The sequence below is a fragment of the Panthera tigris genome, chromosome B4, assembly GCF_018350195.1.
Source record: "Panthera tigris isolate Pti1 chromosome B4, P.tigris_Pti1_mat1.1, whole genome shotgun sequence".
In the NCBI taxonomy this organism is placed as follows: domain Eukaryota; kingdom Metazoa; phylum Chordata; class Mammalia; order Carnivora; family Felidae; genus Panthera; species Panthera tigris.
Genome location: NC_056666.1, coordinates 67,441,413 through 67,468,140, shown reverse-complemented (window position 1 = coordinate 67,468,140; position 26,728 = coordinate 67,441,413). Strand labels below are relative to the sequence as shown.

Here is a 26,728-nt window from a genome sequence, read left to right as displayed (position 1 = left end):
CACATGGACAACTCCAGGAAGGACCATTCATAGAGACTATTTTGTCCATATGGAAGCTCTACGAGCATGCCTTTCTGCTCCTGGACTGAATCGTGTAATTTTTCCCATGTATCAATTATTTCATTCATTCAAAAATATTTATTGAGCCTGTTGAATACTAGAAATTCACCAATAAATAAAATAAATGAAGACTTTTTTTCCCTTAAGAAGTCTATCTTCTAGTAGGCTTACTTAGCAAATATTACACTATTTTCAACTGGGAACAGAAGAGTTTTTCACCATGTTTACCTGTTTTACTTTTAGCGACTTGATTGATACTCCAGAGGTAGTTCTTAATGGTTGAAAGTAGGAAAAATATTTTGAGTATGTTATCACTTTAATCAACCTCCGAGGCAACCAGTCATTAAGCAACTTAGACTTTAAAGTTCAAGATAAAAAGTCAAATGGGAGGCAAAAAATTTCTACTTTCATTTTAGTCATCTACTTGCCTGAGATAGAAGCTTTTGGGACAGTGTTGACTCCTGCCGATTCTGCAATAACATCAATCATGTCCAGTGGGTTAATCTTCCAGGAAACTACTACTACCACCACCCTATTCAGAAATCCACACCACATGGCCAGGCACTGGAAAAGGGTTGTCCAGAAACCAGCAGAGGAGTCTGAATCAATAGCACCATTGGCTGGGTGTGCGATGGAGGACCTGCCCTTCCTGTATAACAATCTTTCTGATCCAGAGGCAAACTCATGATTGTAATCAATGGCAATGCTAACATCTGGCACTCCTAATTCTCACTGATTTCATCACAGGGTCTCTGATGCTTTCTAAGGAAGCTTTGGCCTCTGGAAACAAAAAATTAGGAAAGTAGAAAGTATGTTTGGGGTGACATATTTCTGCTTGATGTTAGACAAGGAATGATTGTCTCTGAATACATTCACTTACCAACACTGGATCTTCCAGATTTAATAGTTGTGCCAGAGACTACTCCACTGGTACCTAGAATCGCAAAAGGGAAGGGATTGATATGTTATTTCCTTTACATTAAAAGAAAAGCTAAGAAGAAAAATGTTACAAGCTTCTTTTAATTCATAGAAGGCTTATTCTAGGGTTCCTCATATATCTTTTCACAAGAACATTTCTTTCCAAAAGAAAAAAAAAAGCTGTTTCACATTATAATTCTCATTCTGAATATTGGTAAATATCAGGGAGATATTCACATTTTCTCATGCTTACATGTTTAAATGTCAGAGATCTGGCTACCTGGTATGGTCTGGACTCCTGAGGAGGAGAAAAGAGATGGGGGTGGGGAGAGATATTCTGCCTTATATAAACTTAGGGATGATTAGGGTAAACCATTAACACACTGGAATTTTGAGGTTTAGATAAAGACTTCCATAGGTCAGAAATCATTCTGTGTTTATTTCAGCCAATTTAAATTACTAGAAGGAATTCACAAAAAAGGGAAAACTTGCTGGTGCTATTTGCAATACCAATGGAGAAATCCCATCATATCTTCAGACTTAGAGCAATGAAACTCAGTGCTGGAATTTATAGATTTTCAAAAAGATTTTTATCCCTACTATTAAACCTATTTTGACTCACTTGCAATACCCCTAAATTAAATGCAAAGTCTCCAAAGGAAAGCTGAGACAGTCCTAAATCTGTTGACCCCCAAATCATGGGCTCTTCATGCTCACCTGTTTGGGCTCCAGTTCCAGTCATTTCTGTGGAAGTTGTGGGCTCTGAAGAAAGAAATAGGAGAATGATGAAATCTGGGAATTTGAAATATTGGGAAAATATATTGTGCTATTTCTTTATTATAACAGCCCTGAAAGCGAGATCATGACATCTGAGATTAAATAAGCGAAATTTCTTCCTTGTTAACCTATCTGTGTTAGAACTTCCAGATGTAATGGTTGTTCCAGACAATTCTCCAGTGGTACCTAAATTGCAAAAAGGTAAACAGAGTAGTAGAGCATTTCACACTCCCAGTTCATCTTAGAATCATTAATGTGGCCCTAAAGCACTGAAGCTCCTTCCTGAAGACTATGAATAAAATTGAAAATGAACAACTTCACAGCATTGTATTTCTCAGGTCAAACTGGGATGGATGTGTTGCTATGGATTTCCCTTTCACTATGTCTTAAAAAGAAGCAGGTCTTTAAATCACCCTTACCTGCCTCACTTCCAGGAACGTATCCACCTGTTGTGCCAGAGGTGCCTAAGGATGGGATTAAGCATGGTTTTAATTTTTATAAGTAGTAACCTTTGATGTAACTTGGAGCATTTTGATAATCAGTTGTCTTTATGAAGCTTTCTAGTGAAAAAGGATAGAAAATAAATAATAAGCATCATGTATATGAGAGAGATGATAGGAAGTGGCAAGCCCTGGGGAGAAGGTAAACTGGGTAAGGAGGATTAGGAGGATTGGGGGTTAGGATATATTCAATATGCACTCATACCTTTCTTCAGAAAAACAAAACAAATCAACAACAACAACAACAAAAAAAACACCTCTGTGAGTCAGAACATAGAGGACAGCCTAGGCTTGTAATTCCCAAGCTGAATAACTTGAATATACTCTCATTGGTATACTACAATATTGTTAGAGGAGGTCATTGAAAGGACATGAATGTCAATTGACCTATGAGCTGGACTCTGGAAATGAGAGTATGGGATGTATGTTCTGCCTACATTTCCACAGCTGGAGCCGTTTTCAAGGAAGCAGCCTTGAGAGGGAAATGTGTCATTGAGACCATCTGGATGGTATAGAGTGACTGAACCCACTTAAGATCTCCACATAAGCTTTTAAGATTCTGGTGGTGGGTGCAGAGATCTACTCATCTTGCGGCCACCCAGGACAAGGCTCGGAGGTAAGTTCCCTTATTACACCTGCCACCTACCAATCCAGAGTGGCCTGCTTCTTTCTTCCGTTCTCTTTGCTGTTTGTGTACAGGGCCAGGCTCAGACTTTACCTGGGAAACTCCCTAGTTTTGCAAACCAACAAATAGGGCCACAGGGAAAATGTAGGACCCTTTTTCACACTCCCTCCCATTTCCATGCTTAACCCAAACAGAGAAATAATGAGAGACTTAGGCCTCCACTGAAAAGCTCACTGCCTGGCAGTACTCCTTGGGTGATCTCGCTCCCTCCTGTGAAAGTTGTGGCTTCTAACAGAAGAAAAAGGAAAAAGAAAATGTAAAGGCTAGGGACACATGGGTGGTTCAGTCAGTTAAGCATCAGATTTGGCTCCGGTCATGATATGGTTGGGAGTTCAAGCCCCACCTCGGGCTCTGTGCAGACAGCTCAGAGCCTGGAGCCTGCTTTGGATTCTGTGTCTCCCTCTCTCTGCTCCTCTCACACATGACCTCTCTCTCTCTCTCTCTCTCTCTCTCTCTCTCTCTCTGTATCACACACACACACACAAATAAATAAATAAACATTAAAAAAAAGTAAAGACTTGGCTTGTGCACAGGACATTCAGGTATAATACCTCCTAGGTATACATCCTGTGTATAACTGTCAGGTAATGGACCCCATAATGCCCTGATGAAGGCTCCTTAGAGCACAAAGAGGAAGAATTAAAGTGTCTGAACAGAACTTATTGATGTCAAATATTGAACAACTGCTAAATTTTTCACCAGTCTGCTAAATATGGAACATCCAAAGAGTTTTGATATATATTTTCTTATTCTTTTTTAAATTTTTTTTAATGTTTATTTATTTTTTAGAGAGCGACAGAGCATAAGTTGGGGGGGGGGGGTTGGTGGCAGAGAGAAGGAGACACAGAATCTGAAGCCAGCTCCAGGCTCTGAGCTGTCAGCACAGAGTCCGATACAAGGCTCAAACTCACGAACTGTGAGATCGTGACCTGAGCCGAAGTTAGATGCTTAACCCACTGAGCTACCCAGGCACCCCAAGAGCTTTGATATATTTCAGTCAGGACCTTTTACTGAAGTTATTAGAAAGTACCATTAGTGCCTTAACAGCACTCACCTGTGATGATCCTCATTCTTGTTCCACTTTCTCCCACAGAAGTTGTGGCTTCTGAGAGAAGAAAACAGGATAGAGTTGATTGGAAACTATTTAAGGACCACAGAAAGGAGCGTGTAGAGGAGACATCTAATTTGTGGGAGGACATGTGGAAGATTCCCTGTTGTCTTGTTGCCTCACCTGTAATAGAACTGCCAGGGGCAACAGTTGTACCAGGGGCTACCCCAGTGGTGCCTGAAACACAAAGGTCTGAAGTCATCACAGTGATTCATGTTTATCTCCTGAATACCTGTCTCTAGAAGGAAATCTCGATGTATCTCATATCAAGGGGCCCTTTCACTGCTTCCTGATGAAAGTGAGAATCATATACCTTTCCTGTGACCTATAGCATTAAGAAAGCAATCAAAATAATAATTTTTCCAAGTTGAGGCAACCTCCTCAAACATCCCATGATTTCAAAACAGAGAATAAGGTGGCTTTCTTCCAAGTGTTCACCTGTCACACTCCCAGTTGCTTGGCCTCCCGGTACTGCAGTGGTGCCTACCGTAAGACGAAACAAAAAAAAATGAATTTCCCAAGGAAAATACTGAGCATCAATACTGTTTCTTTGAATAAGAAAATCTTTATATAGGACAGGCCTATTTAGGAGTTCACATCATTTTCACTTCTTCCCAGGTGTATAATACTCCTCAGCTCCCCCTGACATCTTAATGATATATAAGCCATCACAGGAGAAACCTATCATACGGTTTACATCACCAGCACATCTTTAAAAAATAGCCACTGTGAGGCTAGATGCTGGTGTTAAGAGCTCTTCCATATATTAAATATGTGAAATCTAAGAAAATGCTGAAAAGAAATACAAACTACTCTGTAGGAGAGCACACCTCCCAACAGGTGACTTCAGGGAGAGCCATAATTCACACTAAACCGCAAACTGTAAGCTAATTATTCTAAATGCATCTGGATCCAGTTCCAGAAGTACCACTGCCTTCTGTTAAAGTTGTGGCCTCTGAGGGAAGAAAATGATGAACGATGAGGTCTGAGGATTTGGGATATTAGGGAAAGAATTATGTTGATATTTTTCAGAGCAGGTCTACTAACTATATTATGAGGTTAAATATGGAGATTTATTTCTTATTAACTTACCTGTGTGGGAACTTCCAGATATAATAGTTACCCCAGAGAATTCCTCTGTAAAACCTAAAAGAAGAAAAATAAAGGGGTCAACACAGCATTATCTCCCTGATCAATATGGCGTTGAACCACTGGAAGACCTTTCCTGAGGATCTTTGTTTCTGAAGGAAATGAATCATCAGTTACTTCCCACAATTTCTTTTCCTGACCCACCTACTAATCCTTGTTCTACTGGAGTTGCCTTTCCATACATCCCACTGAAAGCAGAAGGAGACCTTATGTCACCCTCCCAGTTTCTCTTCCAGCCCCTGGACTCCCAGGAGTGAGAGGTGACTAAAAGAATCAAAAGGCTGGGGCGCCTGGGTGGCTCAGTTGGTTAAGCGTCCGACTTCAGCCCGGGTCACGATCTCGCGGTCCGTGAGTTCGAGCCCCGCGTCGGGCTCTGGGCTGATGGCTCAGAGCCTGGAGCCTGCTTCCAATTCTGTCTCCCTCTCTCTCTGCCCCTCCCCCGTTCATGCTCTGTCTCTCTCGGTCTCAAAAATAAATAAACGTTAAAAAAAATTAAAAAAAAAAAAAGAATCAAAAGGCAGATGATCAATTATTTGAGGTGTTTGGGTAGTCAGATGTTTAAAATAGCACTCCTTAACTCTAATACTCTCATATGATGAGTTTATTTAGTCCATTATACCTGGCTTGGAACTCTGTGAACTTCTACTAGCTCCAAGTGAAATCATGGTGGTACCTATTAAAGCAAATAGAGTGAAGCTTTAAAGTAAGTATACATTTTATCATTACTCTAGTATTTATAGACATCTCTTATGTGCAATATTGTTTTTGGCCCTTGAATGTATCAGTGAGCAGGATATTCAAAGATCCCTCCCTTGATGCAGCTTATATTCTAGCAACTGGAAACCATCAGTGAACAATCAACAGGACAAATAACACAGTGTGACAGATACTAGGAAGTGGTATGGGAAAACAGCAAACTATGTAAAAGCTCTGGGGCTTTGGAAGGCAGGGGCTGACCAGCATGTTGCCTTCATCTCTGCTATCCAAAGACTAGCTCTGCAGCACTGGGCATCTGGAAATCCATATGGAGATATCTTGAGGCTATGGAATTTCTAAGCAGGCCCAGGTGTGTGACTCTTGGCATGTTATGTTTCCCAGATGAAATGCAAGGCCCTTTCCCAGGTCAGGTGTTCACTGTAGCCACACAAACAGATTTGATAAAACCCCCAAAGCCTCACACTAAAACAGCTCACTTCCTAGAAGTTCTGTTTGGGTGGTCCCACTTCCTCCTGTGGAATTCATGGCCTCTGATAGGGAAAAGGAAGGAAGGAAGGAGTAAAGACTAGGGTGTGGGAAAGTACACACTGTGCTGTTGTCAGAATCTATCATCCAATGGCCCAATTTTGCATGTATTTTCAGACTTACCTGTACTGTAATTTCCAGGTTCCACAGTTTTCTCAGGGACTATACCAGTAGTACCTAAAACAAAAAAAGGGGCAGCAGTCACTCAGTTCAATTGCTTGTCCACTATGGGATTTAAATAGGAATCTAAAGTTTCCATATAGCAGTAAACTATAACCCTGAGACTTTGAATTCCAAGAACTAATTCATATATACCCCGTGTAATATTTCTTTCTACAATAATTTTACTGAGAAAGTTCTCGACTATCATGTCCCTTTCTTTGGGAGGAGAGATAGGAAGTTTCCCTCCACATTACCTATCCATCTGTCATTAGTTTGACTTCATGATGGTGTACTGAAGGTTCTTGTAAGCTCAGGAGATAAGGAGGCAATGTAATGACTGTCCTGTCCTTTTTTCTGAATTTGCTTAATATAACATATATAAATAGTGTAGATTTTTTTCAGAAGACTGTTTTTTATATCAATTCTTAGCATTTTATTTTTTTAATATGAAATTTATTGTCAAATTGGTTTCCATACAACACCCGGTGCTCATCCCAACAGGTGCCCTCCTCAATACTCATCACCCACCCTGTCCTCCCTCCCACTCCCCATCAACCCTCAGATTATTCTCAGTTTTTAAGAGTCTCTTACGGTTTGGCTCTCTCCCTCTCTAACTTTTCTTTTCCTTTCCCTACCCCATGGTCTTCTGTTAAGTTTCTCAGGATCCACATAAGAGTGAAAACATATGGTATCTGTCTTTCTCTGCATGACTTATTTCACTTAGCATAACACTCTCCAGTTCCATCCACATTGCTACAAATGGCCATATTTCATTCTTTCTCATTGCCAAGTAGTATTCCAATGTGTATATAAACCACAATTTCTTTATTCATTCATCAGTTGGTGCTCAGAAGACTGTTTTAAGAAGTTATTATGAAGTGTAGGTATTAGATTAGCAGCACTCACCTGTGGCTATTCCAACTCTGGTTGTTTCATTTTCTCCTAGGAAAGTTGTGGCCTCTGATGGAGAGGAGGAAAGAGTTAATTGGAGAATATTTAGGGTCATGGAAAAGATAGCTGGTACTCCTGCAAAGACGAATACCAGAGGAAACATCTAACTTATGGGAGGACATGTGGAAAGTTCCCTACCATCTTGTTGACTCACCTGTGTTAGAATTTCCAGGGACAACAGTTATGCCAGGGGCTACCCTAGTGGTGCCTGAAACAAAGGAACAGCAGTGCTCATGTTTCTTTCCTAAAAACATGCCTCTAAAAGTAACCCAAGTATATCTTCTTTATAGCTAACTGGCTCACTCTCTGGCCCTTCTCTGATGATGAGCCCTATGTATTTTCTTTTCACCATTTTATTACCAAAGCCAGAGTCACAATGTTGTCAACCTAAGATAACTTTTCCAGAATTCTATGTCTCGTCACGCTCACCTGTTTTACTCTCAGTGACTTGACTTGCTGATGCTACAGTGGTACCTGCTGTGGAGTGGCAACAGAAGGTATGAGTGTGCTCAGAACCCCAGACATTGGGAAAATATCTCACTCTTCATTGCTTTCTTGTGAAAAGCAAACATCTATCTATATAGGGCAGACATGTCTCCAGGGTCCATGTAGCTCTTCTCCATTTCTCCACAATAGAAAGTTTTCTTACCTTTCCCTCTTCAAATGCTTATAAGGTTTATAATTCCACAGGAAATAATTCTCAGAATAATTAGTACAATCATCCCATCTTCAGGGATTACAGCTAAGATGGTGGACTCTGTTATTAGTAGCTTTTCAGGAAAAAATAGTTCAAAACTGAAAAAGAATTAGTTGGCCAAATGTGCAATATTAATAAGGTAAATATGGACTGCTCCCCAGAAACCCTCTCTCTCTCTAGGCTCTCCTACAAATGCCATAATTAGTGGTAACAAGAAGACAGGAACTGGTCCCTCTCACCTGTTCTGAATCCACCTCCACTGGTGCCAACACTTTCTGTGGAAGTTGTGACCTCTTGAGGGAGGAAATGGAACAGTAAGTTCTGGGTGTTTGGGTGGGTGGAAAGAGATATTTTGTATTATTTAATCACCACAATCCTACAAAAAACTTCATGTCCAGAGTGTCCAAACAGATGGCTTTCTTATTATTTCAACTTTAACCTGTCTTGGGAATGCCTGTTTTAACAGATTTCTCTGGTGGTAGGCACTGAGTGGCTCACTGAGTGATACATGTTGAATGGTCCTTAATCAACAAAGGGAGAATCTAATGGATCAAGTGGATAAGTATTGAAATCAAACACTTCATCAGATAAGGACCCCAAAGGAATTTTATATCAGTGAATGAAATAAGACAAAAAAGCCTGTCTTCAAGGAGCTAACATTTGAACGTATGTACTGAAAGAATGTAAATGAGAGCAATTGAGAAAAAGTGAGATGTTCTAAAGATTAAACTTCTTTTAAAACTGTTAAGTCTAAAAAGAGATACCAGGATGCAATAAAAGCTAAAAATTTTCATGGAAAGGATAGGTGATAAATAACACTAATAAGCTGAGAAAAAAAGCTGCCTTTTTTTAATAAGGGGCATATTTCAGAGTTATTTTCATTTATTTGATTGATTTTGCACATTTGTACACAACTGGTGTAGAATTTAACTATTATGTAAGGGAATCAATATGACTTTGTTATGATTTAAGAAGGCATAAGAATAGAAAAATCAAAAGCCCTATGCTACCAGAATCTAATTTGAAGTTCATGTTTTATTAATCTGATAAAATTGAGATTTCTATTATATTCTCTAGTCTAGTTACTGCAATACCAATTTTTTTCCAAATGCACATTTACAATTTCATATTTTATCACCTGTTACTGCAAGCTATTTTGACATCACTAAAACTTAAAAACAAACTATATTTATAAATGCACATTTTAAATTTTTCATGAAAAGATTAATTTATATTAGATTATAATTTGGGAAGAATATCACAGTCTCTTATATATTTTTCAGTGTCCAAATGGAAAACATAAAAATGCTGAAGCCACATCCTACAGAGCATATTTTTGTCATTTTAATGTTGACTTACCTACAATTAATACTGGTGGAATTCTCTTATCTGAGCCTAAAAAAGGAAAGATTAAATTCATGTTTCCATTAAAGAATATACTTGAATTCCATTTTTAAAAATCCCTTTGGTGCTTCAACTGCCATCATATATAATTTTTTTATTAAAAAACAGAGGTATGGTATTTTCATAGAGGCTGATCTTAGAAATTGAAGTCAGAGTGCGAGATCACTTGGGAGAGAAGCTGCGAAGTGCTCTGTAAGGAATCACCTATGAATTACAAATTATCAAACTGAAAGCAAAACCATTGCCTTTTTCCCAAGTAAAATATTTACACATATGTAATTCTTGTTTGCTGCCATTTAATTAAAGATTAAGGTCTTGAATTTGGAAAATGCAAAAGTACTATTGTCAATAACAATAAAGTACATACTATGTCCAATAGTCACATCGTAGTAGCCATGATATTAATTTATAATATAATTATGGTGTTCAATATATAATTTGAAACATTTCAATTTATTTACATTTACATAGCCATAGATTGAATAAAGAATAATTATAAATTTAGTCTGAATCAAATTATTGAACTATTTTCTACTGACTAGTTTGTAAAATAAATTTATATAAGCCATCTTTGTAAAAGTAGTTAGAATAAGTGTAGCATAATACTTTACAAGAAAAAAAGCATAAACAATCTTTTCCTTAAATAATGGACAATTTCATCATGAACAGCTAGGTTCGGTGAGATAACCTACAAACAGAAATAATGCCTTTCTCAAGTACTATATTACTAGTCCAAAAATTTAAATATTAATGTGCTATCGTCTTTAATACATTTTCATTCATTTATTGTTAAGAAAAAAATTGCCCTATAAGTTGGAATGATTGTAAAAAGAAATGAAGTGATAAAGTTTTTATTTATAAAGCAATAGTATTATAGTTTTTGCCAATGTTTTAGAATTGACAAATGCCACAGTTTGTCATTATATATAATATTTTAAACCCCTTTTTAGTACTTGCTGCTGTAGCTTGGAAATGGAGAAAATTTAAGCTTTATAAATATTAAAAGCAAGGTCTTATGGATGGATCATCAAAGACCATTTTATATTTGCCTTACAGGAGGAGGGACATTGTGGGTAGGAGCACAGTCTTTGGAGTCGGTATAGAATGAATAAAAATATTGGCTCCAATATTTGATTTGCTGTAAAATATGAACAAATTTAGGTCGTATCTTTTTTTTTTTTAACGTTTATTTATTTTTGAGACAGAGAGAGACAGAGCATGAACAGGGGAGGGTCAGAGAGAGAGGGAGACACAGAATCTGAAACAGGCTCCAGGCTCTGAGCAGTCAGCACAGAGCCCGACGCGGGGCTTGAACTCACGGACCTCGAGATCGTGACCTGGGCCAAAGTCCGACACTTAACCGACTGAGCCACCCAGGCGCCCCTAGGTAGTATCTTTTCTAAGTTCCCCATGAGTAAAATGAGATAACAAAATTTATTCTAATAGTTAAATGAGAGAATATATTTAAGGACACTATAATTATGTAACTGGCATTATTACTAATTATTTTGCCATTTTTAATTAGCCAATAAGCATGAAAAGTATAAAAAAAAAATCTGACATCCCCTGCTTACTTACCAGTAGTGGAACTTTCTGGTGCAGTTGTTGAACCAGGGGCAGCTTCTGTAAAACCTGAAATTAAAATGAAAAGTAATGGGTCGCCTGTGTAACCCAGTCAGTTAAGCAGCTGACTCTTGATTTTGGCTCAGGTCATGATCTCACGATTTGTGAGTTCAAGCTCCTAGTCTGGCTCTGAGCTGACAGCACAGAGTCTGCTTGGGATTCTTTCCCTCTCTCTGCCCCTCCCCTGCTCATGATCACCTGTGCGCGCTCTCTCTCTCTCTCTCTCTCTCTCTCAAAAATAAATAAACATTTTAAAAATTAAAAAAAAACACCAGAAAGTCATGAGCAGTGTTCTTATTTTATGGGGACACTACCTGGACATTTAACAATGTAACTACTTTGAGTTCAGGTGTTAAAGTTCCAGTACCTGGTGTAAACACACCTAACAAAATATAAGGTCCTAAATGCCAGATGACTTGGATCTGATTTTCTGATTTCTACTCAAAATACACTAATATTCATCATTAGATTTATCAGGAAACCTTATTTTGTGTTACAACCTGGGCCAATACCTTCCCTTCCCACTCACCTGATTTTCCAGGTGTGGTTAAACTGGTTATGCTTTCACCTGATTCAGTTTCTCCATATGGTTCTTCAGTTGTACCTGATTAATGAGATAATTGAAAATTATCTTTATGTGTTTCATTTTAGGAAAAACAAACCTACCACTATTTAAGTATATTTAAAATTTAGATGTTAATACTAAACCTAGAATATCTCTTAATCTTTTCTCCAAATATTTGGTACTTGATTAATATAACAAACTCATTATCATGATGAGTCTAAGCTAACTTGCATTGGAATACCAACAGATACCCGGGTAAGTCTTGACTGCTTGTTTCCCAGCAGTGGTGGTTATAGAGCCTGATGCTCCAGCTGTGCTTCCCCTGTCTGAACCTGTTGTAGCTCCCACTGACACTCTGGTTGCACCTGGTCAAAAATAAAAGCAGGAGGGATAAAAACATAAACTTCTTAAGAAGTCTGTGGACTCACTTCAAAACAATAATGTTCTACAAAGCTCCCATCTTTAGTAAACAAGTTGAGTTCTAAATATTCTAATTCTGACAAATGTATATAGTTCAAAAGTAGAAATCTGAACAAAATTAAAATTGCTTACAATAAATGGTCTATTTTCAGTGAACTTGACTTGCCTTCAGATGTAACCTCATTCCTTAACATCCCAGTGGTTATCCCAGTTGATGATCCACTTGTCCCTGATCCTTCTGGTGATGGTCCAGTTGTCCCTGAAACTTCATATGATGGTCCAGTTGTTCCTGATGCTCCAGATGATGGTTGAGTTGTCCCTAAACCTAAAATAGCTGATCTAGTTGTCCTTGATTCTCCATTTGATGGTCCACCTGTCACTGATCCTCCAGCTGGTGATGCAGTTGTCCTGGATCTTGCTGGCATAGCTGTATCTGAAACTAAAACAAGTAGTCTAGTTGCTCCTGCTCCTCTAGATGATATTCCAGTTATTCCTGGTGCTCCAGCTGATGGTCCAGATGTCTCTGAGCCTATAACAGATGGGGCAGTTGTACCTGATCCTCCAGATGTTGATCCTGTGGTCACTGAACCTTCAGCTGATGGTCCAGTCCTCCGTGATGCTACAGATGGTTCAGTTATCCTTGAATTTACAACAGGTGGTCCAATTGTCTCTGCTCTTTCAGGTAATCTTACAGTTTTCCCTGATCCTTTAGTTGATGGTCTAATTGTCCTTGAATCACTGACTGATGATATAGCTGATCCTAATATTTCAATTGATTCAGTGGTCTGTAATCCTGATGATCCAGTTTTGGCTGATCCTTTGGTCGATGGCCCAGTTGTTCCTGGTTCTATAGCTGGTGGTACAGTTGTCCCTAATCCTTCAGATGATTGTGGAGTTGTCCCTGAACCTAAAATAGATGGTCCTGTTGTTCCTGATCCTCCAAAAGATGGCTGAGTGGTCCCTGCTGCCCCAAATCCTTGTACAGTTGTTCCTGCTTCTTCAATTAATTGTCCAGTTGTCTGTGATTCTCCTATGGATGGTCCAGTAGTCTCTGACCTTACAACAGAGGTTTCAGTTGTTTCTGATAATCCAGAAAATATTCCAATTGTCCTTGATCCTTCAGCTGAAGGTCCACTTGTTCCTAACTCATGTAATGTTCTAGGAGTCCCTGTAAATCCTGCTGATGGAAAAGATGTTCCTGATTCTACAACAGATGGTCCAGTTGTCCCAAATCCACCCATTGATTGTCCAGTTGTCTTTGATATACCAACTGATGATATACTTGTTCCTAATAGTTCAGATGGTGGTCCAGTGATGGATATATCTCCAGATGATGATCCACTTGTCCCAATCACTCCATATGATGGTTCAGTTGTGCCTGAACCTATAACGGATGGTCTAGTTACCCTTGATTCTTCAGATGATGGCAGGGTTGTCCCTGAACCAAAACTTGATGATCCTGTCATTCCTGACAATCCACTAGATGGTCTTGAGGTCTCTGATCCTAGGGCTGATTGTACAGTTGTCTTTGATTCTTCAGTTGATTGTTCAGTTGTCCATGATCCTACTATAGATGTTGCAGTAGTCTCTAACATTGCAACAGAGGTTTTGGTTGTTTCTGATACTCCAGCTAATGATCCAGTTGTCCTTGATCTGCTAGCTGATAGTCCTGTGGTCCCTGATCCTCTAGCTGCTGTTTCAGTTGTCCCTGATCCTAAAACTGGTGGTCCAGTTGATTCTGTCAATCCTGGTGCTGATGAAGGTATTCCTAATCCTACAACGGATGGTGCAGTTGTCCCTGATCCTCCAGTAGATGGTTGACTTGTCCTTGATATTCCAACAGAAGATCTAGTTGTTCTGAATACTTCAGTTGATGATCCAGTGGACCCAGATTCCCAGGATGACAGTCCACTTGTGACTGATCCTGTAGCAGATACTCCAGTAGAGCCCGACTTTACCGATAAAGGTCTAGTTGACCTTAATTTTTCAGAAGATGGTAAGGTCGTCCCTGAACCTAAAATAAATTGTCCTGTAGTTTCTGATCCTCCATGGAATAGTCCTGTAGTCCCTGACCCTCCAGATTCTAGACCTGTTGCCCCTGCTTCCTCAGCAGATTGTCCAGTTGTCTGTGTTCCTCCTATGGATGTACTCATAGCTGCTGAACTTACAACAGAGATTTCAGTTGTTTCTGATCTTCGAGAAAATGATTCAGTTGTCCCTGATCCTTTAGCTGATGGTCCAGTTGTTGCTAAACCAGCTGATGGTCCAGGTGTCCCTGTCAATCTTGACGGGAGAGATGTTCCTAATCCTACAGCAGATAGTCCAGTTGTCTCTAACCCACCAGATGATAGTCCAGTTGTCCTAGATATACCAGGTGATGATCTAGTTGTTCCTAATTCTCCAGCTGATGGTCCAATTGTCCCTTTCACTTCAGATGATGGTCCAGTTATACCTGTCACTCCAGATGATGCCCCAGTTGTCCCTGAACCTACAACAGGCAGTCTAGTTGTCCCTGAAACCAAAACAGATTGTCCTGTTGTTTCTGATCCTTCATGGAATTGTCCTGTGGTCCCTGAACCTCCAGCTGTTGGTCCTATTGTCCCAGCTTCTTCAACAGATTTTCCAGTTGTCTGGATTCCTCCTATGTAGGGACCACTAGTACCTGAATTTATAATAGAGACTGATGTTGTTTCTGATCTTCCAGAAAATGATCCAGTTGTCCCTGCTCCTTCAGCTGATGGCCCAGTTGTTCCTAACCCATGTGACGGGCTAGATGTCCCTACCAATCCTACTGATGATACAGATGTTCCTGACTCTACAACAGATGGTCCTGCTGTCATCCCAGATCCAACCATTGATAATCCAGTTGTTTCTGATATACCAGCTGATGAACTAGTTGTTACTAATTCCTCAGCTGATGGTCCAGTTATTCCTGTCATTCCAGATAATGGTCCAGTTATGCTTTCCACTCTAGATGATGGCACAGTTGTCCCTGAACCTACAACAAATCTTCCAGTTGTTCCTGACCCTCCTCGAAATGGTCCTGTTGTCCTTGCTTCTTTAGCTGACAGCCCAGTTGTCTGGATTCCGCCATTGTAGAGACCACTAGCACCTGAATTTACAGTAGAGGTTGCTGTTGTTTCTGATCTTCCAGTGAATGATCCAGTTGGCTCTGGACCAGACATCCCTGTCAATCCTACTGATGGTACAGATGTTCCTGATTCTACAAAAAATGGTCCTCTTGTCATTCTAGATCCACGTGTTGATGGTCCAGTTGTCTCTGATATACCAGCTGATGATCTGGTTGTTCCTAATACTTCAGATGATGGTCCAGTGGACTCAGATACTCCAGATGACAGTCCAGTTGTGGCTGATCCAGTAGCTGATACTCCAGTTGTGCCTGTCTTTACCAACGAAGATCTAGTTGTCCTTATTTCTTTAGAAGATGGTAAGGTAATCCCTGAACCTAAAGTAGATTGTTTTGTTGTTCCTGATCGTCCATGGAATGGTCCTGTGGTCCCTGATTCTCCAGCTCTTAGTTCTGTTGTCCCTGCTTCTTTGGCTGACAGTCCAGTTGTCTGTGATCCTCCTGTAAATGGACCAATAGTCTCTGAACTTACAACAGAGGTGGAAGTTGTTTCTGATATTCCAGAATATACTCCAGTTATTCCTGATCCTTCAGCTGATGATCCAGTTGTTGCTAATCCAGGTGATGGACCAGAGGTCCCTGTCAATCCTACTGATGGTACAGATATGCCTGATCCTACAAAAGACGGTCCTGTTGTAACCCCAGATAAACTCATTAATGCCCCAGTGTTCTCCGATATACCAGCTGATGATCTACTTGTTCCCAATTCCGTAGTTGATGATCCAGTTATTCCTGTCACTCCAGATGATGGTACAGTTGTTCCTGAACTGACAACAGATTTTCTTGTTGTTTCTGAACCTAAAACAGAATATACTGTTGTTCCTGATACTCCATGGAACAGTCCTGTGGTCCCTGAAGCTCCACCAGCTCGTTCTGTTATACCAGTCTCCTCAGCAGGTGGTCCGGTTGTATGAGATCCTCTTGTGGACAGACCAGTAATCCCTGCACTAACAACAGAGGTTTCAGTTGTTTCTGATATTCCAGCCAATGACTCAGTTGTCCTCAATATTACAGATGACTGTCCAGTTGTTACGAATGCAGGTGATGGACCATAGGTCCCTGTCAATCCTGTTGATGGTACAGATGTTCCTGATCCAACAACAGACATTACAGTTGTCCCTGAACCTCCAGAAAATAGACGAGTTGTACTTGATATATGGGTTGATGATCTAGTTTTACCAATTACTTCAGATGATGGTTCAGTGGACTCAGATACTCCAGATGACAGTGCAGTTGTGGCTGATCCTGTAGCCAGTACTCCAGTTGTGCTGGACTTTACCAATGAAGGTCTAGTTGTCCTTATTTCTTTAGAAGTTGGTAGAGTTTTCTCTGAACCTAAAACAGGTTGTCTTGTTGTTCCTGATCGTCCATGGAATGGTCCTGTGGTCCCTGATCCCCCAGCTGCTTGCTCTGTTGTCCCTGCCTCTTGGGCTGACAGTCTAGTTGTCTGTGATGCTCCTGTGGCTGTACTGGTAGTGCCTGAACTTACAATGGAGGTCACAGTGGTTTCTGACCTTCCAGCCAATGACTCAGTTGTCCTCGACCCTACAGATGATTGTCCAGTTGTTGCTAAACCAGGTGATGGACCAGAGGTACCTGTCAATCCTGCTGATGGGACAGATGTTTCTGATCGTACAACAGATGGTCCAGTTGTCCCTGACCCACCAGGCAATGGTCCTGTTGTACTTGATATACGAGTTGATGATCTAGTTGTTCTGAATACTTCAGATGATGGCTCAGTGGACTCAATTACACTAGGTGAGTGTCCAATTGTGGCTGATCCTGTAGCTGATATTCCAGTGGTGCTGGACTTTAGCAAGGAAGGTTTAGTTCTCCTTATTTCTTCAGATGATGGCCCAGTCGTCCATGAACTTAAAACGGATCGTCCTGTTGTTCCTGAACGTCCATGGAATGGTCCTGTGGTCCCTGATCCCCCAGCTGCTTGTTCTGTTGTCCCTGCCTCTTTGGCTGACAGTCCAGTTGTCTGTGATCCTCCTGTGGATGGACTGGTAGTGCCTGAACTTACAATGGAGGTTGCAGTGGTTTCTGATCTTCCAGCCAATGATTCAGTTGTCCACGATCCTACAGATGACTGTCCAGTTGTTGTAAACCCAGGTGATGGACCTGAGGACTCTGTCAATCCTGCTGATGGGACAGATGTTCCTGATCCTACAACAGATGGTCCAGTTGTCCATGAACCTCTAGGCAATGTTCCAGTTGTACTTGATTTTTGAGTTGATGATATAGATGTTCCGAATACTTCAGATGATGGCTCAGGGGACTCAGATATTCCAGATGACTGTCCCGTTGTGGCTGATCCTGTAGCTGATATTCCAGTGGTGCTGGACTTTACCAATGAAGGTCTAGTTGTCCTTAATTCTTCAGATGATGGCCCAGTCGTCCATGAACTTAAAACGGATTCTCCTGTTGTTTCTGAACGTCCTTGGAATGGTCCTGTGGTCCCCGATCCTCCAGCTGCTTGTTCTGTTGTCCCTGCCTCTTTGGCTGACAGTCCAGTTGTCTCTGATCCTCCTGTGGGTGGACTGGTAGTGCCTGAACTTACAATGGAGGTCGCAGTGGTTTCTGGTCTTTCAGCCAATGACTCAGGTGTCCTCGTTCCTACAGATGACTGTCCAGTCGTTGCAAACCCAGGTGATGGACCTGAGGACTCTGTCAATCCTGCTGATGGGACAGATGTTCCTGATCCTACAACAGATGGTCCAGTTTTCCCTGACCCACCAGGCAATGGTCCAGTTGTGCCTGATGTACTAGTTGATGATCTAGTTGTTCTGGATACTTCAGATGATGGCTCAGGGGACTCAGATATTCCAGATGACTGTCCCACTGTGGCTGATCCTGTAGCTGATATTCCAGTGGTGGTGGACTTTACCAATGAAGGTCTAGTTGTCCTTAATTCTTCAGATGATGGCCCAGTCGTCCATGAACTTAAAACGGATTCTCCTGTTGTTTCTGAACGTCCTTGGAATGGTCCTGTGGTCCCCGATCCTCCAGCTGCTTGTTCTGTTGTCCCTGCTTCTTTGACTGACAGTCCAGTTGTCTCTGATCCTCCTGTGGGTGGACTGGTAGTGCCTGAACTTACAATGGAGGTCGCAGTGGTTTCTGGTCTTTCAGCCAATGACTCAGGTGTCCTCATTCCTACAGATGACTGTCCAGTCGTTGCAAACCCAGGTGATGGACCTGAGGACTCTGTCAATCCTGCTGATGGGACAGATGTTCCTGATCCTACAACAGATGGTCCAGTTTTCCCTGACCCACCAGGCAATGGTCCAGTTGTGCTTGATGTACGAGTTGATGATCTAGTTGTTCTGGATACTTCAGATGATGGCTCAGTGGACTCAGATACTCCAAATGACTGTCCAGTTGTGGCTAATCCTGTATCTGATATTCCAGTGGTGCCTGACTTTACCAACAAAGGTCTCGTTGTCCTTATTTCTTTAGAAGTTGGTAAGGTCATCCCTGAATGTAAAACAGGTTGTCTTGTTGTTCCTGATCGTCCATGGAATGGTCCTGTGGTCCCTGATCCTCCAGCTGCTTGTTCTGTTGTCCCTGCCTCTTTGGCTGACAGTCCAGTTGTCTGTGATCCTCCTGTGGGTGGACTGGTAGTGCCTGAACTTACAATGGAGGTCACAGTGGTTTCTGGTCTTTCAGCCAATGACTCAGGTGTCCTCATTCCTACAGATGACTGTCCAGTCGTTGCAAACCCAGGTGATGGACCTGAGTACTCTGTCAATCCTGCTGATGGGACAGATGTTCCTGGTCCTACAACAGATGGTCCAGTTTTCCCTGACCCACCAGGCAATGGTCCAGTTGTGCCTGATGTACGAGTTGATGATCTAGTTGTTCTGGATACTTCAGATGATGGCTCAGGGGACTCAGATATTCCAGATGACTGTCCCGCTGTGGCTGATCCTGTAGCTGATATTCCAGTGGTGCTGGACTTTACCAATGAAGGTCTAGTTGTCCTTAATTCTTCAGATGATGGCCCAGTCGTCCATGAACTGAAAACGGATTCTCCTGTTGTTTCTGAATGTCCTTGGAATGGTCTTGTGGTCCCTGATCCTCCAGCTGCTTGTTCTGTTGTCCCTGCTTCTTTGGCTGACAGTCTAGTTGTCTCTGATCCTCCTGTGGATGGACTGGTAGTGCCTGAACTTACAATGGAGGTCGCAGTGGTTTCTGATCTTCCAGCCAATGACTCAGTTGACCTCGATCCTACAGATGACTGTCCAGTTGTTTCAAACCCAGGTGATGGACCAGAGGTGCCTGTCAATCCTACTGATGGGACAGATGTTCCTGGTCCTACAACAGATGGTCCAGAGGTCCCCGAACCTGCAGAAAATCGGCCAGTTGTGCTTGATATACGAGTTAATGATCTAGTTGTTCTGAATACTTCAGATGATGGTTGAGTGGGCTCAGATACTCCAAATGACTGTCCAGTTGTGACTGATCCTGTGGCCAATACTCCAGTCGTTCCTGACTTTACCAATGAAGGTCTCGTTGTCCTTATTTCTTTAGAAGTTGGTAAGGTTGTCCCTGAATGTAAAACAGGTTGACTTGTTGTTCCTGATCGTCCATGGAATGGTCTTGTGGTCCCTGATCTTCCAGCTGCTTGTTCTGTTGTCCCTGCTTCTTTGGCTAACAGTCCAGTTGTCTGTGATCCTCCTGTAGATGGACTTGTAGTGCCTGAAGTTACAATGGGGGTTGCAGTGGTTTCTGTTCTTCCAGCCAATGACTCAGTTGTCCTTGATCCTACAGACAGTTGTCCAGTTATTGCAAAACCAGGTGATGGACCTGAGGACTCTGTCAATCCTGCTGATGGGACAGATGTTCCTGATCCTACAACAGATGGTCCAGTTGTCCCTGAACCTCCAGAAAATAGGCCAGTTGTGCTTGATGTACGAGTTGATGATCTAGTTGTTCTGAATACTTCAGATGATAGCTCAGTGGACTCAGATATTCCAAATAACGGTCCAGTTGTGGCTGATCCTATTGATGATATTCCAGTTGTGCTGGACTTTACCAATGAAGGTCTAGTTGTCCTTAATTCTTCAGATGATGGCCCAGTCGTCCATGAACTTAAAATGGATTGTCCTGTTGTTCCTGAACGTCTATGGAATGGTCCTGTAGTCCCTGATATTGCAGCTGCTTGTTCGGTTGTCCCTGCTTCTTTGGCTGACAGTCCAGTTGTCTGTGATCCTCCTGTGGATGGACTGGTAGTGCCTGAACTTACAATGGAGGTTGCAGTGGTTTCTGGTCTTCCATCCAATGACTCAATTGTCCTCGATCCTACAGATGATTGCCCAGTTGTTGCAAACCCAGGAGATGGACCTGAGGACTCTGTCAATCCTGCTGATGGTACAGATGTTCCTGGTCCTACAACAGATGGTCCAGTTGTCCCAGACCCGCCAGAAAATAGGCCAGGTGTGCCTGATTTTTGAGTTGATGATCTAGTTGTTCTGGATACTTCAGATGATGGCTCAGTGGACTCAGATAATCCAAATGACTGTCCAGTTGTGGCTGATCCTGTAGCTGATATTCCAGTGGTGCCTGACTTTACCAATGAAGGTCTCGTCCTTACATCTTTAGAAGTTGGTAAGGTCGTCTCTGAACCTAAAACAGGTTGTCTTGTTGCTCCAGTTCGTCCATGGAATGGTCCTGTGGTTCCTGCTACTCCAGCTGCTTGATCTGTTGTCCCTGCTTCTTTGGCTGACAGTCCAGTTGTCTGTGATCCTCCTGTGGATGGACTAGTAGTGCCTGAACTTACAATGGAGGTCGCAGTGGTTTCTGGTCTTCCAGCCAATGACTCATTTGTCCTCGATCCTACAGATGACTGTCCAGTTGTTTCAAACCCAGGTGATGGACCAGAGGCCTCTGTCAATCCTGCTGATGGGACAGGTGTTCCTGGTCCTACAACAGATGGTCCAATTGTCCCTGAACCTCCAGGCAATGTTCCAGTTGTACTTGATTTTCGAGTTGATGAACTAGTTGTTCTGAATTCATCAGATAATGGCTCAGTGGACTCAGATACTCCAGATGACAGTGCAGTTGTGGCTGATTCTGTGGCCAATACTCCAGTTGTGCCTGACTTTACCAACGAAGGTCTCATTGTCCTTATTTCTTTAGAAGTTGGTAAGGTCGTCCCTGAATGTAAAAAAGGTTGTCTTGTTGTTCCTGATCGTTCATGGAATGGTCCTGTGGTACCTGATCTTCCAGCTGCTTGTTCTGTTGTCCCTGCCTCTTTGGCTGACAATCCAGTTGTCTCTGATCCTCCTGTGGGTGGACTGGTAGGGCCTGAACTTACAATGGAGGTCGCAGTGGTTTCTGGTCTTTCAGCCAATGACTCAGGTGTCCTCGTTCCTACAGATGACTGTCCAGTCGTTGCAAACCCAGGTGATGGACCTGAGGACTCTGTCAATCCTGCTGATGGGACAGATGTTCCTGGTCCTACAACAGATGGTCCAGTTTTCCCTGACCCACCAGGCAATGGTCCAGTTGTGCTTGATGTACGAGTTGATGATCTAGTTGTTCTGGATACTTCAGATGATGGCTCAGGGGACTCAGATATTCCAGATGACTTTCCCGCTGTGGCTGATCCTGTAGCTGATATTCCAGTGGTGGTGGACTTTACCAATGAAGGTCTAGTTGTCCTTAATTCTTCAGACGATGGCCCAGTCATCCATGAACTTAAAACGGATCGTCCTGTTGTTCCTGAACGTCCATGGAATGGTCCTGTGGTCCCTGATCCTCCAGCTGCTTGTTCTGTTGTCCCTGCCTCTTTGGCTGACAGTCCAGTTGTCTCTGATCCTCCTGTGGGTGGACTGGTAGTGCCTGAACTTACAATGGAGGTCGCAGTGGTTTCTGGTCTTTCAGCCAATGACTCAGGTGTCCTCATTCCTACAGATGACTGTCCAGTCGTTGCAAACCCAGGAGATGGACCTGAGGACTCTGTCAATCCTGCTGATGGGACAGATGTTCCTGATCCTACAACAGATGGTCCAGTTTTCCTTGACCCACCAGGCAATGGTCCAGTTGTGCTTGATGTACTAGTTGATGATCTAGTTGTTCTGGATACTTCAGATGATGGCTCAGTGGACTCAGATACTCCAAATGACTGTCCAGTTGTGGCTGATCCTGTAGCTGATATTCCAGTGGTGCTGGACTTTACCAACGAAGGTCTCGTTGTCCTTATTTCTTCAGATGATGGCCCAGTCGTCCATGAACTTAAAATGGATTCTCCTGTTGTTTCTGAACGTCCATGGAATGGTCCTGTGGTCCCTGATCCTCCAGCTGCTTGTTCTGTTGTCCCTGCCTCTTTGGCTGACAGTCCAGTTGTCTCTGATCCTCCTGTGGATGGACTGGTAGTGCCTGAACTTACAATGGAGGTCGCAGTGGTTTCTGATCTTCCAGCCAATGACTCAGGTGTCCTCGATCCTACAGATGACTGTCCAATCGTTGCAAACCCAGGTGATGGACCAGAGGACTCTGTCAATCCTGATGATGGGACAGATGTTCCTGGTCCTACAACAGATGGTGCAGTTATCCCTGACCCACTAGACAATGGTCCAGTTGTGCTTGATATACGAGTTGATGATCTAGTTGTTCTGGATACTTCAGATGATGACTCAGTGGACTCAGATACTCCAAATGACTGTCCAGTTGTGGCTGATCCTGTAGCTGATATTCCAGTGGTGCGGGACTTTATCAATGAAGGTCTAGTTGTCCTTATTTCTTCAGATGATGGCCCAGTCGTCCATGAACTTAAAATGGATTGTTCTGTTGTTCCTGAACGTCCATGGAATGGTCCTGTGGTCCCTGATCCTCCAGCTGCTTGTTCTGTTGTCCCTGCTTCTTTGGCTGACAGTCCAGTTGTCTGTGATCCTCCTGTGGATGGACTGGTAGTGCCTGAACTTACAATGGAGGTCGCAGTGGTTTCTGGTCTTCCATCCAATGACTCAATTGTCCTCGATCCTACAAATGACTGTCCAGTTGTTGCAAACCCAGATGACTGACCAGAGGTCCCTGTCAATCCTGCTGATGGTACAGATGTTCCTGGTCCTACAACAAATGGTCCAGTTTTCCCTGACCCACCGGACATTAGTCTAGTTGTGCTTGATATACCAGCTGATGATCCAGTTGTTCCTAATTCTCCAGCTGGTGGTTCAATTTTCCCTGTCACTCTAGTAGATTGTCCAGGTATACCCATCACTCCAGGTGATATTCCACTTGTTCCTGAACTTACAACTGATGGTCTAGTTGTCTCTGAACCTAAAACAGATTGTTCTGTTGTTCCTGGTACTCCAGGGAATGGTTCTGTGGTCCCTGATCCCTCAGATGTTGGTCCTATAGTCCTTGTCTCTTCAGGTGATAGTACAGTTGTATGGATTCCTCCTATGTAGGGACCACTAGTTCCTGAACTTAAAATAGCAGTTGCCGTTCTTCCTGAATTTCCCGCAAATGATCCAGTTGTTTCTGCTCCTTCAGCTGATGGCCCAGTTTTTACTAACCCAGGTGATGGGCCAGATATCTTTGTCCAACCTACTGATGGTACAGATGTTTCTGACCCTACAACAGATGGTCCTTCTGTCATCCCAGATCTACCCGTTGATAGTCTAGTTGTTTCTGATATACCAGCTGGTGATCTAGTTGTCCCTAATACCTCAGCTGATGGTCCAGTGGTGTCTGAATCTCCAGATGATGATCTCATGGTCTCTGTGTGTCCAGGTAATGGTCTGGTTGTCTCTGAACCTAAAACAGATGGTCTAGTGGTCCCTGATTCTTCAGATAATGGGTGAATTGTCCTTGAAACAAAAACAGATGACACTGATGTTCCTGGTCCTCCAATGAATTGCCCTGTCGTCCCTGATCCTCTAGCTTCTTGCCCAGTTGTTCCTGCATCTTTAGTTGACCATACCATTGTCTGTGATCCTCTTACAGGTGTTTCAGTAATCCCTAATGTTATAACAAAGGTTTTTGTTGTTTCTGATCCTTCAGCTAATGTTCCAGTTTCTCCTGATGCTCCCGCTGACAGTGTTGTGGTCCCTGATCCTCTAGCTGCTGTTCCAGTTGTCTCTGGTCCCCCAATTGATGATCCAGTTGACCCTGTCAATCTTGTAGATGATGTAGATTTTACTAATCCTGCAATAGGTGCTGTAGTTGTTTGTGATACTTTTGTTGATGGTCCAGTTGTTCCTAACCCAAATGATGATCCAGATGTCCCTGTTAATCCTACTGATGTTACTGATGTTCTTGATTCTGTTCCTGAACGTCCAGTTATCCCTGACCTTCCAGTTGATGGTCCAATTGTCCTTGACATACCAGATGATGATCTAGTTGTTCCTAATTCTCCAGATGATGGTCCAATTGTCCTTTTCACTCCAGATGATGCTCTGGTTGTCCCTGAACCTACAAAAAATAGTCTACTTGAAGGTATAGTTGTTCCTGGACCTACAACAGATGGTCTGGTTGTCCCTGAACCTAAAAGAGATTGTCCTGTTTTTCCTGATCCTCCATGGAATGGTCCTGTGGTCCCTGAACCTCCAGCTGTTGGTCCTGTTGTCCCAGCTTCTTCAGCAGATTGTCCAGTCATCTGTGATTTTACTGTGTAGGGACCAGCAGTCCCTGAAATTACAACAGGGGTTACTGTTGTTCCTGAATTCCCAGCAAATGATCCAGTTGTCCCTGCTCCTTTAGCTGATGGCCCAGTTATTCCTAACCCATGTGATAGGTCAGATGTCCCAGTCAATCCTACCGATGATACAGCTGTTCCTGATTCTACAAAAAATGGTCCTGTTGCCATCCCAGATCCAACTGTTGATGGTCCAGTTGTCTCTGATATACCAGCTGATGATCTTGTTGTTCCTAATGCTTCAGATGATGGTTCAGTGGACTCAGACACTCCAGATGACAGTCTACTTGTGGCTGATCCTGGAGTCAATACTGCAGTTGTACCTGACTTTACCAATGAAGGTCTAGTTGTCCTTATTTCTTTAGAAGTTGGTAAGGTCATCCCTGAACTTAAAACAGATTGTCTTGTTGTTCTTGATCGTCCATGGAATGGTCCTGTGGTCCCTGATATTCCAGCTGCTTGTTCTGTTGTCCCTGCTTCTTTGGCTGACAGTCCAGTTGTCTGTGATCCTCCTGTGGATGGACTGGTAGTGCCTGAACTTACAATGGAGGTTGCAGTGGTTTCTGATCTTCCAGCCAATGACTCAGTTGTCCTTGATCCTACAGATGATTGTCCAATTGTTGCAAACCAAGGTGATAGACCAGAGGTCCCTGTCAATCCTGCTGATGGTACAGATGTTCCTGATCCTACAACAGATGGTCCAGTTGTCCCTGACCCACCAGACAATAGTCCAGTTGTGCTTGATATACCAGATGCTGATTTAGTTGTTCCTAATACTTCAGCTGTTGGTCCTGTAGTATCTGAATCTCGAGATGATGATTTAGTTGTTCTTGTCACTCCAGATGATGTTCCAATTGTCCCTGAACCTAAAACAGATGTAGTTGTTCCTAACCCTTCAGATGTTTGAGTTGTCCCTAAACCCAGAACAGGTGTTTCTGTTTTTTCTGATTCTTCAGTGGATGGTCCTGTAGTCCCTGATCCTCCAGCTGCTAGTCCACTTGTCTGGGCTTCACCTGATTGTTCAGTTGTCTGTGATCCTCCTGTGGATGGTCCAGTATTTCCTGACTTTAGAACAGAGCTTTCAGTTGTTTGTGATACTCCAGCAAGTAATGTAGTTGTCCCTGATCCTTCAGCTGATGGTCCAGGTGTTGTTAACCCAAGTGATGGTTCAGTTGCTCCTGTCAATCCTTCTGATGGTACAGATGTTCTTGAATCTACAACAGATGGTTCAGTTGTCTCTGATCCTTTAACTGATGATCTTGTTGTTGCTGATCCTCCCAGTGATGGTCCTGTTTTCCCTGTCACTACAGATGACAATACAGTTGTCCCTGATCCTTCAGCTGATATTCTAGTTGTCCCTGATCTTCCCTCAGATGGCCCAGTTGTTCCACCTCCTTCAACATAGTGTCCAGTTGTTCCTGTAAAAATAAATAGTAAAAATACAATTTTGTTTATAAGATATATCGTGGGATTTTTGTTGTTGTTGTTAAACTAGGAGCTTTCTCCACTATAGCTTTCAAGGCATCTTCATGGGCACCACCAGATTTCATACCTTTTATTCTACAGTGTAACTTCTTCCTGTTTATTCATCTAGCAGTACTTTACTGGGTATCTTGTGTGGTATTGTATAAGTTCTCAGAAACATATAAATATTACTCATTTTACCATTGGAACTA

The 26,728-nt window shown here is 42.4% G+C and overlaps 1 protein-coding gene across 1 annotated transcript in view; it reads right to left on the bottom strand.

The window, feature by feature from the left end:
- Positions 1–26,728, bottom strand: part of MUC19 (mucin 19, oligomeric) — a 116,487-nt gene that overhangs the window by 20,697 nt on the left and 69,062 nt on the right. The window contains 17 exon segments of the mRNA XM_042993686.1: positions 489–782; positions 941–994; positions 2,175–2,219; positions 3,971–4,045; positions 4,172–4,225; positions 4,487–4,531; positions 5,141–5,194; positions 5,817–5,870; positions 6,563–6,616; positions 7,508–7,561; positions 7,707–7,760; positions 8,489–8,542; positions 9,609–9,644; positions 11,232–11,285; positions 11,806–11,880; positions 12,093–12,206; positions 12,428–26,470. Of these exon segments, the coding sequence (XP_042849620.1) occupies positions 489–782; positions 941–994; positions 2,175–2,219; positions 3,971–4,045; positions 4,172–4,225; positions 4,487–4,531; positions 5,141–5,194; positions 5,817–5,870; positions 6,563–6,616; positions 7,508–7,561; positions 7,707–7,760; positions 8,489–8,542; positions 9,609–9,644; positions 11,232–11,285; positions 11,806–11,880; positions 12,093–12,206; positions 12,428–26,470 (15,213 nt within the window).